The sequence below is a fragment of the Colletotrichum truncatum genome, assembly GCF_014235925.2.
Source record: "Colletotrichum truncatum strain CMES1059 chromosome Unknown Contig_0005, whole genome shotgun sequence".
NCBI lineage: Eukaryota > Fungi > Ascomycota > Sordariomycetes > Glomerellales > Glomerellaceae > Colletotrichum > Colletotrichum truncatum.
In genome coordinates, this window is record NW_027222402.1 from 3,572,427 (window position 1) to 3,590,162 (window position 17,736).

Genomic DNA, 17,736 nt, shown 5'->3' on the forward strand with positions numbered 1-17,736 from the left:
AAGTGTTGGATGGGTCGCGGTTTTTGGGGGCCAATGTAGAGAAAAAAGCAAATACGTGGGTTGTGAAAAGGAACCAGTTAAAAACTGTTCGAGCCAGATATTGGAAACCATTGAATTGAGGCGCAATTACCGGAGTATATGGTCCAATTTGGTTCTAAGGTAACAAAGATTTGGGGTCATTTTCAGATGACCAGCCTTGGGAACAACGTCAATGCTTGGCATTGAAAGAACAAAGCTCTGGGAGCGGGTATATATAAGTGTCAATGTTGAAGTTGAGTTCCTCTGCAGGCTAAAAGTCGAAATTGATGTCAACAATTGTCAGTTACATAAAAGACGTGAAGCTTCATAGCAGATGGAATTGTTTAGTTGAGTAGTGAACCAACACTCTATGAGGCTTAGTTGGCTACAGGTACATCTTCATAAGGGGAATTGGCCACTCAAGAACTGGCCAAGACTTTTTCTAACACACCAAAAACTCCGATAGAGAAGTATTTTTTTCTATAAATTCCGATCAGATAAAGGTACCGGAAATTATCAGAGCTACAAGAATGCAGTTAGGAAACGTGGGGGTTGATAGCGTACAGCCATGTATACCTGGCGTGAAGAGTGAAATATGGGTATAAAAATCGGGGAGTGTGGACCTGCAGCCAACCAGGCCTTCATGCCATAAAGGTGCGTAGCGGCAGATGGACTGTTGTTAGTTGATCAACTGGCCCTGAAGCCAAGGAACTTTCCAACCCAGCCTACAATTGTTCATATGCTCTTGACTGGATGTCGATGTTGAAACGATAAGATGACGAAACTTGGACGAGAATATTACATCTTAACGGGTATTTAGCAGCGATGTTGTGCGTAGGACGTACCAAAAGGTTGTTGAAAACGGTATGTCTAGCCCTGCAAGGACACTGAATGTGCCTTGACAACAGCGATGCATATGTTTTTTGGGTTCATCGCGGGTATTTAAAGAGTTTGAATATCCGCTCTCAGGCTCAAGTTAGGATGGACACTTGGAACGCCTCCCAGGACTCAATTTCTATCGGAAATTCGTATGGGCAGAGTTTCCCAAACTTGATAATTACTTTCAAAGTCAGATGACGAGACATGCCAAAACTCAGAGTCTATCAACAACCTGGCCGAGGCCTAGACTGAGTCTTTCAATTCAGACAGTGGAACAGCTGGAAAATTATGGTGTGGCAGCGCCGGTTGCACTGAAAGTTTACACAAGCGTTATTGCGGCGGCTACAGTTGACCCCAATGACTCGCTAATCAACGACCACCTCGGACTGTTGTGGCGTTCTGGAAGTGCACAATGGGACGAACAAGTTCAAATACGATGCTCTAGGCAGTCGATTGAGGCTTCTGAGGCTATTGAGTCATGTGTGACCGGCTAGAATTGTTGCCCAAGTGCAGATCACTCATTTACCGCCCTTGTGGTCATTAAATTGGACATTATTCTCTGCCGTCGGCAGCTAAGATGCAGTTCCCTCATCTAACAAGCTTTCGCTGCCTCGGCCCTCCTATTTCAGACACTGACGTTGCAAAACTGGGGATTGGCCTGGGGTAGCGACACTGATAACGAAAATTACCCCGAAAAGACTATCAATCTTGCAGGGCATGGTTCAGTGTTCCTAGTTCCCTGTTCATTACGACCTTTGTGAGGCATACTACCAGATCTCACCTTCAACCGGGTTCTTGGCGGTCATTCTTGGCACTCGGAAACCAACTCGATTGCTTGAGATAACTATTCACGGCATCTTAAGACTTGACCGCCGAGTAAAAGTCCTGATTTGACTTGCCGTCTTAGCCGGATGGTGTCGCATTCATTATCTTGTGATGCCGACAAAGTGATTATCATTTGCACGGACAGACTCATGGACAATTTCTAATGAGCAGATGGAGTCAGTCAGCATTTCACTCATCAAGTGTGATGAACGCAGCAATTAGCGTCAGTTGTTGAAGGACAACGTTCTGCAAGAGACCGCCGCTCAGAAGAGAGTAGCGTGAATGAACTGAATGCATCTCTAGGGCAGCCACCTTATGTCCACGCATTCCAGCAACTGTTGTCGTAATTGTGTGAGTTGATTTGAGGCTCAGTCGCAGCGCGGGGTTTGTCTTGCGGTCAAACTCTACCTCTACAATAAGGGTCATCCATCCATCCCACTTAACAACCTTCAAGTTTCCCATCCCCTCCTGCATACACGACAAAGTAACCGATTCTGTAACTCTGCACCAAAGCCCAGACCCATAACACTTGGACTCCATCAAGTCAAGTGGCTCCGGGTGTACCAAGAGTCCCGCCATCTTGGCAAACTCCCACCTTCCGACCCTCAGTAACGTCTCCGGGCCGGAACCCATGAGGAGGGGGGCACACTGGCGACCCCCAGAAACACAACTAACGCAGTAGCAGCAGCAGCAGCAGCAGCAGCAGCAGGTGGCTAAATGCATGCAGATTCACAGCCCCAACGACCCCAGGGTCCACGAGATATGAGCCGTCCGATCCAAACGCGACAAGCCACATCGAAAAAAAAACCACTACTACGTAGGACACATGACTGGGGGACCAAAGTAAAGAAAGAGAGCTGGTGACAGGGGGGCCTTGGCACCCAGCAATCAGGTACGGAAATCTCCGACTCGGCTCGTCACTCTCTTTTCCCTGGGCTGGTACCAGTCACCACACACGCCCCCCCTTATAGTAAAGAACAGCACAGGGAACCCCAATGCCAAGGGCGCCACCGAAGCCGAGTCGGTCGCCCGGCCCATTTTTCGTGCTACGTAGTAACGAAGGAGAGAATGCGTGCTGAGTTGTGCTATCTTTTTTTGCGTGGGACGAGCCTTGGCTGAGAAATGGCAGCGCTAATCTTCTGGGCGGGAGAAAGGAAAAAAAATAAAATAAATAAAAATATGGATGCCTGTCCAGGATTGGTGATGCTGGTGAATCGCCTTCATTCGCAGCACCACGATGGTCGCACGGGGAGAGAAAAGGAAAGAAAAAGGGCCCAGGCGCCCAGGCATGCCGGGCTTGTGGCTAGCATGGATGAGAGAAAGCCTGAACTGCCTGTCCTGTAACTTTGATGTCTTGTGAGGAGGTCTTGGAGAGAGAGAGATGGTTCGTACGAGTATGCGTAACACAAAACAATACCATGTACATTCACCTTCATTCCGGGATATTGCAAATCACAAAACAATTTGGACCGTGACCAGTCCTTTAGCGAGATTCACTGGTTGCTGGGCGCCAATATCTCGATGAGAGACAACTCTTGAACCTTACCACTCATCCGTATTCCCCAAGAAACACCAAGAGCCTTGTCTACATAGTAGGTAGTATGTAGTAGTGTCAATGAACATCGGCAGTGGCCACCCCTCCTCTTGTTAGGTGACGATGAGAGGCAAACTCGCACAAATCCGCCATTTGAGGCGTTGCGCATACCGCGGAGGGGTAGGCGTCTCTGGGGCCCTGTTGATCAGCACCGAGAAATACCAAAATGCCATTGTCACGCATGCTGAGCTCTGTAGCGCGCGAGTCGGTTGCCCGCGGCTGCTTGGCGCGCCAAGACGACTTAACGCAGATCCAGTCGGTGTCAGAATCGGCAGAGTTGAGCTGGCGATGATGACTGCAGTGGGTTCGGGAGGACCCTGACCTTGACCCTGAACCGACCGAACTGAAGGGGGGGTTACTCAGCACAATCACGCTGGCTAGAGTGAAGTGTGTGGGTGGCCTTTGCTTTTCTGATGGGAGACTCAAAAAGATACTATATGTAATGTAGTAGGGGATATGCATCTAGTGCCGCCACAGGCACATAGCATCATCGCCGTTCTTCTCGATCCGAGCATCGAACCGTTCCGTCATGTTCGCGGCGAACAGTACCATATCCATGTCTCGGTACTTGGTCGGCGGGCACATCGCGCTCTAATCGGACGGATGCAGGTTATGGAGTTTGCCGTTGCCAGTGGACGAGAAGAGAACATGCCACGGGCCGGAGCAAATGCTGGGGGAGGAGAAGAAGGAGAAGAAGAAGAAGAAGAAGAACTAGACCCTCCCAGGCCCTACGCCCGCTCACAAACGCAAAAGGATCACTGGAGTGTGTACCGGTATCCGCAAAGTCCAGGTAGGCGAAAAGGGCGCTGTTTGCACCTGGGCATGGCCCAAAAGTTCCCGCCCAGCAATGCAGTGATCCTCTTCTCTAAAGACGACCCCTGGCACGGCCTAAAAGCATTAGCAAATGGTAATTTCCTTTTTTCTTTCCCATCACCCATTTCCCCAAGACCACCCAAGAAATATGGACAAATTCAAATTCACTGCACGAAAAAAAAAGGGAATCGATCATCAAACTGCTGTAGAGGGAAGACGGCCGAGTGAGGTATGCCGAGCAAAAGCGGCGCCGCCGCCAATGTATGCCAATGCCCTCGCCAATGGAGCACTGGCCTCTGGGCATCACAGTTGGACACACAAGATCACGCAAGAGAGTAAGAGAAAGAGAGAAAGGGAAGGGCGGCTACATTATTAGCAAACGCGTCCGAGACAAAATTCCATGTCTTGTCCGCTGCGATGCTGCGCTGCAAAGAAAAAGGCCGCCCGCAAGCCGAAACGGCACCGCAGCGAGATTGTAACCCATTATGCATTTGCACCACCAAGAGGGCCTAGAGGGCTAGGCTCTCATTCCCTCCTTCACCGTTCACTCTCGGCGCCAGTCATCTGCAAGCCTAGCAGAGGCACGATGGGGTACCAATTGCTTGGGGAGAAAGAGAAAGCGAGACACACACACAGTTAGAGAGAGAGAGAGAGAGGAAGTTCTCCGTTTGGTGGTAGCCGACACGCCCGCAACCTGCTTGGCTACAACGCCCTTCTATTCCAACCCGTTACAAGGCTCCCCCCTCCCAAGGCCTGGCCCAGCGTTCCAGAGCCCTGCCATGGTTGTCTTGCGTATACGCCAGGCCATTCATGCTGAAGCTCTTAGCTTGGTCTTCAAGCGTTGGCAGTGGCACAGGCAGTGGCAGTGGCAGTGAGTGAGTGAGTGAGTGAGTGACAAGACACAACAACAACCACCCACCCCTTTTGCAGGACACGCCCAGCACAGCCAACAGCAGAGAGAGAGAGAGAGCAAGCCCCCAAACAGAGTTTCTGCTTGGCTCACGTTCTGAGAAGTAGTGTACCTTGGGTCCCCTCGCCAAAGACGCCCAGTGCTGCGCCAAGCCAAGCACAAATCGTAACTCTCCCCCCTCCCCCCTACAGGTCTAGGCGGGCCAAGGCGGCCTCTGTGGCCCTTTTGGAGTCAGTGAGCTGATAGCGCGACTTGGCGAGCAGCTTTTGAGACCTACCCAGAATTGTAAAATTCGCCCAGGGACTTGGCTTTGGCTGGTTTGCTCTCATATTTTTTTTTCCCTGGTCACTCTCACACTCTCTCTCACACTCTCTTTTGCTCCCTCCGATGGGGCACCCCCCCTTCTCTCTCACACACACACTCTCACACGCCCCTCCCATCCCTTCCGCTAAAGTTTTTTGGTTCTTTATTTTATGTTTCCTATTATTCCTCTTTCCTCTTGGTTTTCTCTTGGAAGCCGGGAGGATATGGTCAGGCGCAATCAGAGCACTTTGCTCGGCGTCTCTGGGCTTCCCTCACACCCTAGCTTCTGCTAAAAAGGCCGCTGAAGGCCACCACTCACCCGACGTCATGTGGGCTTTATTTTGACCCTCGCATCCCCCCTCCCCTTTTGGCCCTTTTGAGGTTTGAGAACCAGAGAAAGCTCAACAGTCGCCATATCAAGAGTCAAATTTCCACAGACACTCATGTTTTGACCGGCATTGAAGAGCATTAACCGGATTTGATCTTCCGGTGGGGAAAAAAAGAGAGAAAGAGAAAAACAGATAATAGACGGCATATCAAAAGAGACGGCAAGGAAGAAAGAAAGAATCCATTAGAAAAAAAGGGGATCAAATCGACAGCCAGGACAGAGGAGGAAAATCCAGAAAAGGAAAAGGAACGGGAAGAAAAAGCCAAACAGCCATGTCCCTCCACAACAGCGCATACAGCCATCAGGGCTATTCCGCGCCGCCATACAGCCAGGGTTATCACCACCCTCCAGGAGGCCAAATGTACACCACCGGCCAGAACAACACGCAAATATACTACACACCAAGCAACCCCCCCGACAGCCCGACGTCGACGCAGAACTCCCAGCAGCGGTATTGGTATGGCCGGCACGGCGACGACGGCCGGCGGTCCAGCGGCGCCGGCTGCTCGCCCGAGTCCGACAACTTCAACAGGAAACGTCGGCGGTGCACCTACATGTACTACGTCCTGCGGCAGCTCGCCATCATCGTGCCTCTGGTCGTCATCTTTTTGAACATCAACATTTATGTGTCGAGGAGGGGAAAGTACCTGAACGATTCGACGAGCCCCAGCGACCCTATTTTTTATGCCATGTGGTTATCGGTTCCATTGGTATGTTTTTCTAGTCTTTGATTTTTTTATATTTTTTTTATATTTAGTTTTGTTTTTTTGCTGTCTGTTTTTTTATTATATGTTTTATAATGAGTTGATCTATGAGATGACAAACTAACAAGCTACAATAGTCGGTTCTGATGATGACATGGTCAATCACGACCGTCGTCTTCCGCAAAAGGGCGCCGCACAGAGGTGGAATCCCGAAGCACTTCCACTTCGGTATGGAGCTGTGCTTCTCGCTCGGCGCAACCATCTGCTGGATTCTTCTCGTCGTTCAAATCGAGTCGAAAAAGTCAAACGGTTACTATGCGTATCCGTATATCCAGTACGAAGCCGCACTGGCGTTTCTGCTGGGTCTCATCATGTAAGTTCTCACTCACGCACGCACTCACTCACTCACTCACCCTCTCATCCTCACTCACCATCAACTGAATAATCACTAACGGGTACACAGGCTGTCCGAGTATGGACTCTTGGTACGCGCATGGTTCGAATTCAGCTACGACAAAGCGCGGCAGGAGCATGCGGCGGCCATGGTGCAGGTATAACCAAAAAATTCGGCCAACCTGATGGGGCGTGTAAGAACAAGATGTCGATTTTGACAGGGGCACGGCGTTGAAAGGGAGACACAAAAAACAAACAGCAGCGGATCGGATCAGGAAATGGTCGGACGAGAAAGATTGACGGCTGACCACCATATTTACTACCATGTTTTTTTCGGAGAAACAAACCACAATGAGATACCCACACAAAGCGTAAAGATACCATTAATCAAAGAATTTACCCATTTCCACATGAAAAATCTTTATCACGAAAAGACGCCTCGCTCATCCTCCCCACAAGAAGCTAGCTCACTTACAAAACTCGTGAAAGATGAATGTGACTTGCCCTAGTCACACCTCACTGAGATTGTACCTGCTGCGCCCGCCGCCGCTGACGGTAGCTCCGGATCCAGGGCGCGAGCAGCAATGCGCCGAATAAGAGGGGCGCGAGGAGCATCGCGACGGCGACGATGCCCATCAACCCTAACTTCCCCATCTCGGTCGGCGGGCGTAGGACAAACGGCGCCTCCGTGGCGGTGGCGGCGGCCGCCGCTTCGGTGGTGAGGCCGGACGGCACATCGCGACAGCTGGAAGCCCTGCACCAGACCGTCAGCGCGTCGCCGGAGTCGTCCCTGGCGTTGAACGCCAGGCTGCCGCTGCTGACTCTCGCAAAGGACGCCGTGACGGCGTAAGCCATGTTCTGTTGAGAGGGCGTCAGTGTTGTCGTCGTGGGCGGCTTGTTGGGCAGGGTCGGGCTGTAGACGAGCACGCGCTCAGTCGACAACCGCGCTTCGCAGTCGCCGCCGCCGTACATCTGGCTGTATTCCAATACGCTAATCACACAGGTTTAGACAGAAGGAAAAACATTTGGGGTCTCGAGCAGGGGCGTCGCATACTCTGGGCAGCAGAATAAGTTTACATAGGCTGTAGTCCAAGGAGTGGCCCTCGAGGCTATAGTGACAGAGCCATCGGTGCCTGTGAGCCATAACGTCTTGTAGACATAGTTCCAGTCCCTCGAGGAGACGAAGCTGTGGGCCGAAGTATAGCCCGAGGGGCATCCGTTCCAGTTCCAGGCGTATATGTTCGAACATGAAGAACGGTAATCAAATGTGCTTTTGGGGAGAATGCGGCAATCCGGCGGGGGTGTGATGCGTTCTGTATGAACGCTGGTTACCGTCGGGAACAATGGCATGTTTATTTTCCGCAACGCGATTCTGCGAATAACTTCGTGGAGCGTGAGATGAGTGAGCTGAGCAAAGGAGTGAGGTTGCGAGGTCGACAGAGCCTTGCCGACGCGGCTGGATATTATTATGATTTGGACGTGGCCCTGCTCACCTGGTAAATGGACTAACTACTCCGGGGGGGTTTAATCTGGTATCGCATCTGCAACCCCGCGGCGCAGCACGACTTTCTACAAAGGGTCCAACTGCAATGGATCATCTTGGCGTTGAATAGGGGGTTCCAGAATCTCGAATGGGTTGAGTGAGTCAAGATGGCTTAAATGAATCTTGATAAGACAGGCATTCAGTGAATTTTCAGTGAATATGAGAAACAACATATGAAATCTTTCATATGAGTCTTGAGTAAATTATGTAATCTCGGTGACCTCGGTGAGTGAGGTGAAGGAATTCCAGGTGAACCGGCTAAGCCTCGGTAAAGCCCCGCTTATATGAGCAGCTTCACCGTCGGATACCCGGATCCGGAAAGGCCGCCGAATCAAAAGCGGGTCTTCCACAGTCTCTCATTGGTTCAAAGTTCTTCTACTGGGTCTGATTTGCTCATGGGGCGTCTCAGGCGCGTCACACAGTTCCATTAGGGCCAATTCAAGGTGGGGCATCCGCGATTCCCGACCCGGCCGATGCCGTCTCTTCACCCAGTACACTACACACAGCACTCATCGCTGGCGTGCCACTCTGGAGGAGAGAGGGGGGAGCCCAGCCGATTTCGCTTTTCAATCTCCACCCCATCAGTCAACTTCTTCCGTCCCGCTTTCCAATCCTGCGGGTAGAGAGTAGAGTGAGAGACTAGAGTGAGAGAGAGAGTGAGGAGAAGCGAGCGAGATTAGCCTCATCAGCCTCACAAGTCTCCTCCTGCCTTGTCTCCTCCAGCAGCGGGATCCATCACCACCATGTCGACAAGGGCCATAAAGAAGAGCGCCTTCTCGTGCGAACCGTGCCGTAGGCGCAAGGTATGTTTTTAATTCCGCTTCATTACTCTCAGACCGCGTTTCCTTTGCCCTATCTGTTTTTTTTTCCCCTTTTGCATCTTTTAGGGCCAAAGGGGCCCCTTGAAGCCGCTTCCGCTTCCGAACACCCCCCAGGTACCCCTGCACCGACCACCGGCTATGACGGCGCAGGCGGAGGCTAAGGATGAGGCAGAAGGGCGCCTATCACTTGTTGATCCTTGAGCCGGAGAATATCTGCCTGTCTGTGCTATCTACCTGTCCGTCGTTGTAGCAGTTGCGGCGGCGACGGCGGCGCCGGTGATGCTGGTGGTGGTGGTTGTGGTGGTGGTTCGATACGCGGGGAGCGGGCTGTCGTGGGCCATTTCCCCGGCTACGGAGGACGGAGGCTGACCGGAATCGGCGCAGGTTAAATGTGGCGGAGAGCAGCCGACATGCAATAGATGCGCCGCACGCGCGGATGAGTGTGTGTATAAACTGTGAGACACGCCCATCCCACATCTTTCCCCATATCACCCGCATTACCGTCAGTGGGACTGACTTTGCCGCCCGCCCAGTAACCCGACGTTGTCGTACACGTCGCGCCTGGAGCAGCGTATCAAGGATCTAGAGGCGCAGCTCGCCGCCGCCAGGTCGCATGCTCCTGGGCCCGCGCAGCCGTCCAGGACGTCTTCGCCTAGCCTGGGCCCGTCGGCGGGTCAGTCGCCCATGACTGACCCCCATCATGTCGAGTCACAGGATGAGGAGTCCGTGAGTGAGAGTTTCAAGGGGTTGAAGGTGGATGACAAGGGCGCCATCACATATCACGGCTCTACGAGTTTCTTTCAGTTACCTGGTGATCGGCAGCTCGGGTCCAGAGACCAGACGTCGACGTCGGAGCAAGCTATTCAGAGACGCGAGAGGCTAGTTGCCAACGCCTGGCAGCAGAGGGCTCTCGAGAACATGTCCGAGATCCCGGTGGGTTATTATCAGTCGTCGAGACGCCGTCAGTCTCTTCAAAGCTGACATCTCTCTCCAGGAACCGTTTCAGTATCTGTTAAACGTCCATTGGTGCTGGATCCAGCCGCTCTTTAACTTCATCTACAGGCCTGCCTTCACCCGTGAGTTTGCTTGGCTTGCTCTTTTCCCGAACTTGAAAGTATACTGATCTTGGACAAGGTGATATGCAAACGATGGGCCCTTATTACTCCCATACCTTGATGAACGCAGTATTATCACACTCTATCAGATGGGGCAGGAGTGACCCTGCCACGAAAGAGAAGCTCGACGAGTTCTACGGCGGTGGCGCTCTCTTTGGCAAGCACGCTCGCAGCATGGTCTTCGAGGAGCTCAGCCAGGGCATCTGCTCGATCCCTACCGTCCAGACCTTGTTGCTTCTCAGCGCGCAAGAGTGCAGTGTTGGAAACAGCGCCCAGGCATGGACGTACAGCGGCCTTGCGTTTCGCATCATCGACCATCTGGGCATCTGCGTCGACGGACAGAGATATCCCGGTTCAGTACAGCTGACAGACGAAGACGTCGAAATCCGCCATCGTCTGTTCTGGAGCTGTTACTTCTGGGACAAGATGATCAGTCTGTACTTGGGCCGGTCGCCGTCGTTGCAGCAAACATCCGTTTCCCCACCGCAAATCATGTGTAGGTCAACAGCGCTGCCGGCTGGACGACTGACATGGCTAACACATTATGACAGTTGACGATTCGGCCGAAAACGAGTCTTGGACACCGTTCGGTGTTGTCCCCGAGGGCGGCTGGAAATACCCCCCTTCGCCTGCCCACTCGACGTCGTGCTTTATGCAAATGTGCCGGCTCTCAGTCATCTTCAACGAGATCCTTGTCCACATGTACGACCCTGTACGCCCCAACAGCCAAGCCGAGATACAGGACTGCCTAGCGAAGCAAGAGCCCGCGTTAAAGCAATGGTGGGATGAGTTGCCGCCGCATCTTAAAATGGAATCCACAGCCCTCCCCGCGCTGGCGCCGCCGTCCCACATCATCACGTTAAAGTAAAAAAACACCCCGACCCCTGGCACATGAGACCGAGCTGACTGTGGCTTAGCGCACTCTATCGGACATTCAAGATCCTCCTCTATAGACCGATGCTATCCCAGCGAGGCCGAGTTGGTGAGAACTTGCAGCCGGTGCAAACGTATCTTGTCGAGTGCGTGACGTCCGCGACCTCCATCATCGCCATTTTCGATCTCTTTTGCCGCTCCTTTGGCATCGGCCACTGTGTGTTGTCCTTGTCGTACAGCGTGTACATTGCTGCGTCCATCTTCCTCCTGCAGGTCCAGTCGAGCGTAGAAGATGCGCAGGCGCTGCGCCGGTTGGAGTACTGCGTGAGAATCCTTGCGTCCGTAAAGCGTATCAACCCGGGTGAGTAGAAGTGATGATAAAACCCATTTATGTCCGCTGTATCGCTAACCCCCCACCTTCAGTCATCAGCAGTGCCCTCAATCTCATCACCCGTGAACTCGTCAGCCTTGGCATCGACATCGGCGCTCTGGGTTTGGCCAAGGCGGACGGAACACCCCCGATGGCCACCTACGGCATCCCGCAGGCTCGACGCGTCGACATGCCTCCTACTTCCGCTCCGCCCGGACCGGAAGCCACCAGCTCACCCGAGCAGCTGTACAACTTCCCCTTTGTCGATACCCTCGGACCGGAGGCCTTCGCCATCGATCCGCAGGTCTTCCAGAACATGTCGTCTATAGAGCCGTTGAGCGTCCGAGTCGGCGCGATAGACGAATAACGCATCTCTGCGCCATACGTTTTCCGCGTCTCACACACGCTGTAAGTCGCCTTTAGAACCACCGACCCGGGTCGACTTGATGAGGCGGACGACTTGGTCGTACACCGTAAAAGTGATACCACTCGACAGCTGTGTGACCCAGTCAGCAAAAGCTACCCTTGCTTGGCGATGATGTCCGCCGTTCAACTCACCGTCAGTCGGACCAATCTGGGCGAAGTCCCTCTCCAAAACGCCAGCACACCGTCGTTTCGGACAAGGTGTGCTGCGCAGTCCAACATACTCTTGTATTTCGCGTCAACAGCCTGCATCCTCGTCTTGATGTTATCAAAGGGCATTGACGCGTATCTGTGAACATAACAATCAGCACATACGCCCCCGGCAAACGCAAAAAAGAAATACCGCAACACACACACACACACACACACACACACACACACACACACACACACACACACACACACACACACACACACACACACACACACACTTACACTGTAAAAACACCACTGATCCCGCCTAGAATCAGCGTGCTACCCACGCTTCCGTCGAGACTGGGCCACCAAGCCGCGACTCTCTCCTGCAGCATCGCAAAAGTCGTGAAGCGAACTGCACTGTTGGTGCCTTGTTTGCACAGCACCGGCGTCAACCCGCTCCACAGCCCCCTCACGCCCTCCTCTCGGACGAGCACACCCACGGCTCCGACCAAACCGCGATTCGCGAATCGTCCGCCAGAGGAAGAAGCGTCATGGATCATCTTCGTCTTGATCGCCTCCCCCGGGGTAACGACGGCGATGCTCTCCGCGACGCCAGCACTAAGTCCGCTGACAACATTGACCCACGCCTTCCTCGGCCTTCCAGCCTTCGGATCCGTGTTAGTCAAGTCATCGAGCCTCGCGCGCGTAGTCTCGAAAGCGAGGAACCGAATTCCCGACTTTGCCGCATTGGAAGCCGCGAGGGCCTGCACGCCGGAGTAAACCCCCTTCACGCCGGAGCGGCGGATGGTCTCGCGGAGGATGGAGAGGGAGCTCGGCGGCGCATCGCCGGTTTTGGAGTGCAGTTGCCGGCGGGTCTTTACGAATTCCGCGGGATACTTTTATTATCAAATCATGTTAGTAGAAGAAAAGAAGGGGAAAAAAAATATCAAGCGTTGCGTGTCCGTAGAGATGAAAAAAAAATAAGCGCATATTTGTTTTACAGGAATCTGTGAATAACAAAACATGTGAAAGTTTGGGAGAGCGTGGTGGTGTGTTGTCGTGTTGCTATGTTAAGAAAGGACATGGATGGTGATGCTTGAGACTTACAGTGACGAGCGTTTCTGAAACCCCCGCAACACCACCCGCCAGAATCTTGGTCAGGACGTCTGAATGGTCCATTTTTGGGCTTTATTTCAGGGTTTTTCAAATGCTAAGCTGGACCGGTTTTGGATTCGTCGATCGTTTCTGGGCTGATGGTGGGAAAAAAAGGACGAACCTCGGTGTTCATCGGTAAAGCTAACCGTGCCCGTGGAGAAGACGAAAAAAAAAAAAAAAAAAAAAAAACGCTGTCACAGGTTTTTTTGAGGGTATTTTTTCTGGAGTGGCTCCAGGAAGCGTCATCAAAAGTAGACCACGTCGTTGGTGCCGACCATCCGCGGAAGTGATATATGCCATGTGAAGGAGAACCACAACATGACATCTCGCCGAGGAGAACACCAAGGCCGGAGTGTGACCGTTGGATGGACCGTTGACCGCTCCACTCGGGCATGTTCCGAGGAATTGGGGGATATCTCTTGGCTATGTTCTTCCCCCTTCCTTTTCTCGGTGTTCATTGCGTGATGGGACATTTTCGTTTCTTCTTCTTCGGACATTGTCCGTGATGTTCGTGTCAAGATCTTGGAATATGCGTGTGCGGGGGGGAGGTAGCTTGTCTCGGAGCTTTTCTTGACATCCGTCGCATGTCTTGCGTGGCTTTTACGGCGTTTGATTTCTGGCAAAGGCGGGCTGGCCCGCCCGGCGGCCGTGCTCCTCCACTACCCACTGAACAATCACCGCTTTTAGCTTCGCCGCGCCGGTCATCAGATCAACAGTCCATCCGACGGTCTAATTTCCCGGCCGTGGCCATCAGGTGTTCGGAAGTTGACCGAGGATGAGGAGATAGGGCCGGTGTCTGGTTGCCTGTGTGCGTCGTGCATGTGTAAGTTGAGAGGAGGGAGGGGAATCTGGATTTCTTGGAAAATCTGGGGGGGAAAACACTAGCGCGTAATATGCAAGATGCGTCTGGAGGTTACAATCGCTTGGAGACTGGGCTGGGCCTTTAGACCACACCCCTCCCGAATAGGTAGTTAGCAGAAACATGGGGCTTCATTTTAGAAGAGAGAGAGAGAGAGACATGAGCGTTGCGGATGTTTCGGGGTATCTTTGCCGTCGGACGACCGAAGTACCGCACCGGGGGTGGACTATTTTCTTCATATCTGGAGATGAAAGCTGCTGGGGTCCCATTTTGGGGGTGCTGCACGTGCTTGTGACAACGGAGAATGCGTGTGCTGGCGAGGGATCCATTGTAGATGTCACGGCCAGGGTCTGAAGGAAGACAAGCAGCTGGTAAAAAAAACGTTCGGAAAGGGTGTCCGATCCCGACTGAAGGGATCCCGATCTGGGGGAGATGGGTGATGGAGTCGTTGCGTGTTTTTGTTTTCCCCTCTATCTCTATTTCTTAGAGATCTGCAAACAAAGATTTGCGCTGGCAGGATAACTATAGAATGATCGTCACGAGTCGGGCCGGCAGGGACCCTTGAAGGGGTCAGAGATTTCGTAGTGTTGTTGCATTTTCAACGCATCTCGCTATAAGTCTCGCTAGTATTCTCGACAAGAGAGTAATGACTGGGCAGAGAAAGAGAAAAAACGGAAAAAAAAAACACAAAAAAGTCGGAAGATCGTGAGGTGGAGACAAACCTGCGCCGACGCCCGTGAGCGGATACTTGTATCCGGCTGGAGGGAACAGAATAAGTCAATTGTGGCCCCCGGTCTACCGGCACGGGGGATGGCCGAGGTTGAAATGACGGACAGAACCCGAGGTATCAAGGTATTGCATGTTTACTATGTAGAGAAGAAAACTCTATTGCCGCGGTTTGAAAGTCTGGCTGGCGGGGATGGAAGGGTGGAAGTTGACCGAATTTGGTGTTGCTGTCAGTGTAAGAGGTTGGTGCTTGGGTGTCGTTAAAGGATGAACGGAATGACCAAATGTGGAAGATGTTGTTGTCTAAGTTTGATTTATGCAATATGTGGCTGTGCCTGTGGCTGTGGCTGTTGAGTGAGTGAGGCTTTCCTACATAAGTTGCATGCAAACATAACTTACATAAGCTTTGGAGTTGCCCCTTTGGCTCAGTGGTAGAGCGTCTCACTCGTATCTTGACGACTTATGAGAAGGTCCACGGTTCAATCCCGTGAGGGGGCATTTGTTTTGTTTTTGGCACTTATTTGAACTTATCAATGCAAATTGATATATTTCCTGCAGTTTTAGATCATCAACTGACCGTTGGCGTGAGTTATGCGGGTTATTTTATGGCTAACATAGGTGAGGTTTAGCTTTTGCTAGTTACTAGTTACTACTACTATTAGCCCTAGCTAAGGTACTAACAAACGCCATCTTCCTCTTCTACTTAGTTAGAACCATAGTGCTCAAGTATTAACACTACTTTACTCCGCCAGAACTAAATAAGTAAGTATACGGTTCGTAAACAAATTCAGATGAATGATTATTATTAGTCTCGTTGTAAGCACATATCAAGTCACCGTTAGCACTTTGCCTGACCCAGCCTAGCAAGCCTTAAACCTAACAAACTGAGCCGCATCCTCGGCATACTTCTGTCCGTAATTCTCGTGCGCCTCCCAGCTGGTACCCTGGGAACAAGCGGGATCATCATTATTGCAGTAATCACGCAGTATGGCCGACCACCGGTTCAGCGACTCGAGCTGACTGCCCTCCCTCGGGAAGCCCTGTGCGCGTGTGATTATTTATCCTCGTTATGCGGGTGTGCGTCTTGAAACCTACCGACTGCATGCGGGCGCCAACGAGCAGGTTGTAAGTCTGGTTCGCAACGTGTCTCGGCGAGCCCCAGATGAGAGCCGCAGCAACTGTTATCATACATCAGTCGGGTCTCCACCTCGAGCATATACATTCATCCGGATAGTAGTTCAGGGGGGTGGATAAAGAAAAGAAAACGACAACGACAAAAACGTACTGTGATCACCGGGGAAGGTCTCCGGAGCGATTCCGTCGTTCGTCTCCTGCACACATTTCTGGCTCTTAAACTCTCCGCCGCCGCCGCCGAGCAAATCACCGACGACTTGTCCGCCCTGCGAGAAACCGGAGAGCACGATCTTGGAGTCCGGGCAACGGGTGGCGTAGTCGGTCACGGCTTTCAGCGTGTTGGCGACGCCGCCCTCCACGGAGTCGCAGTAGTCGTGGAACACGGCCTGGTACTCGACGTTGGCCCACGTGCAGTCCCAGTCCTTGCAGATGGCCTCGGCGATGGGCTGCTGCAGGCCTGGGTACGGCTCGTTGGTGCCGCGGATGAGGAGGACGTGGACCGCGCTGCAGGGCGTGAGGGGGCACAGGGTTTGAGAGGCGACGGCAGGGAGGAGACTAAGGAGGGAGGCGGTTGTGGGACGCATTTTGATAAGTGGTTGCCGCGAAGTACGGATATCGTCCGAGAGGTATCAAGGACGAGGGTGTGTGGGTGGTGTGGAATTGCAGTACTCAAGTGCGACGGACGAATTGTCTCAAAGACTAGAGGATACAATTGTCGGTCACCAATTGTCAACTTTCACCCGAGAACTAAAGCAGTCCTGCTTGTATTTATGCATTCCGTAAACACGACTCTTTCAACATCCAGCGGTTCAATATCCCCGGATTCGACGTCAGATGAACTGCTCTCCCCCGCAAACTTGGCCAGTCTCATGGGGCTCATGTGGAGTAACAATTAAAAGGCGGCTCTAAAGAACTGCCAAAAACAAGCTTGTTTTCCATCGTCCAAACCGCTGGTCGAGCTGGCCTATACCTTAGTTGTATTCCGGAGGCTATGATTTCCTCATTCGTCCACCGCTTGGAGGAGTTTGCCCAGAGTTCGGAACTCGGAACTCGGACGGACGTGGTGCAAAAGCTGGGGGACGTTGCACCGGCGTCCAGCTTTGCTCTGTCGGCAATTAAGATCGGCCAGTTGGAATCTGGGGATTGCTGCCTCTCTGTCATATATTCCCCATGGGACGAAATATGGGGCATATTACTGCGCGAAGCAGAATTGGCCGTGGAGTTTTGGATATGCACACACACATGGTAATTTTCATTTTCATTTTTTTTTTTTTTCCGTCTCTTAGGTTTCCACAGCCATATCTCTCCACACTGACATGGATATGGGGTCCCCGTAAAGAAATACGGTAAATCGAGCCAGGATCTTGGTATCAAATCTCATCTTATCATGCCAGGCGAGAATTTCTCTCGGGACAAGTTGCCTAACCGAAGTTGGCATCTTCTTCCGCCACAACTTTTTCCACGCAGTTGCAAACCTCGGTCAGTCATCACCTGCCCAATCCCGTTTTATTTCCCGCCTTTCTATCCACAAGATCCATCATGTCGGGAGGGTCTTCCACGAGAAACATACCACCAACTCTGTACCCGCTCATCCGGTTGCCTCGAATCACATACCCAAGATCCGTTGGTATCCGCCGGTCGAGGACACCGCTCAACTCTCTTGCCGCCTTTCATCCGGAGCGGGCGGATAGATATAACTCCCCATATCCGACATTTTCCCGTAAGCCTCCTTCACACCAGCGCAGCCTCATC

The 17,736-nt window shown here is 52.3% G+C and overlaps 5 protein-coding genes across 5 annotated transcripts; 2 read left to right on the plus strand and 3 right to left on the minus strand.

Moving 5' to 3' along the window:
* Window positions 1–6,002: 6,002 nt before the first annotated feature.
* Window positions 6,003–6,991, plus strand: CTRU02_209046 (uncharacterized protein; the record flags this gene model as incomplete). The annotated part of the gene is made up of 3 exons (XM_036726003.1): window positions 6,003–6,440; window positions 6,572–6,807; window positions 6,898–6,991. 3 exons carry the CDS (start codon window positions 6,003–6,005, stop codon window positions 6,989–6,991), a joined length of 768 nt encoding a protein of 255 aa, XP_036582197.1.
* Window positions 6,992–7,343: 352 nt separating this feature from the next.
* Window positions 7,344–8,177, minus strand: CTRU02_209047 (uncharacterized protein; the record flags this gene model as incomplete). Its single annotated transcript, XM_036726004.1, has 2 exons — window positions 7,344–7,818; window positions 7,882–8,177. The coding sequence occupies 2 exons, from the start codon at window positions 8,175–8,177 to the stop codon at window positions 7,344–7,346; spliced, it is 771 nt and encodes a 256-aa protein (XP_036582196.1).
* A 1,548-nt stretch (window positions 8,178–9,725) lies between these two features.
* CTRU02_209048 (C6 transcription factor) lies at window positions 9,726–11,916 on the plus strand (the record flags this gene model as incomplete). The annotated part of the gene is made up of 6 exons (XM_070205198.1): window positions 9,726–10,124; window positions 10,186–10,267; window positions 10,326–10,802; window positions 10,858–11,170; window positions 11,224–11,540; window positions 11,603–11,916. Coding segments are annotated over 6 exons (1,902 nt in total), but the record flags the coding sequence as incomplete, so codon positions are not given.
* Window positions 11,917–11,946: 30 nt separating this feature from the next.
* On the minus strand, window positions 11,947–13,289 carry CTRU02_209049 (mitochondrial tricarboxylate transporter; the record flags this gene model as incomplete). Its single annotated transcript, XM_036726001.1, has 4 exons — window positions 11,947–12,045; window positions 12,108–12,261; window positions 12,408–13,006; window positions 13,218–13,289. 4 exons carry the CDS (start codon window positions 13,287–13,289, stop codon window positions 11,947–11,949), a joined length of 924 nt encoding a protein of 307 aa, XP_036582194.1.
* Window positions 13,290–15,710: 2,421 nt separating this feature from the next.
* On the minus strand, window positions 15,711–16,568 carry CTRU02_209050 (acetylxylan esterase 2; the record flags this gene model as incomplete). Its single annotated transcript, XM_036726000.1, has 3 exons — window positions 15,711–15,890; window positions 15,946–16,028; window positions 16,136–16,568. 3 exons carry the CDS (start codon window positions 16,566–16,568, stop codon window positions 15,711–15,713), a joined length of 696 nt encoding a protein of 231 aa, XP_036582193.1.
* Between the last annotated feature and the right edge of the window lie 1,168 nt (window positions 16,569–17,736).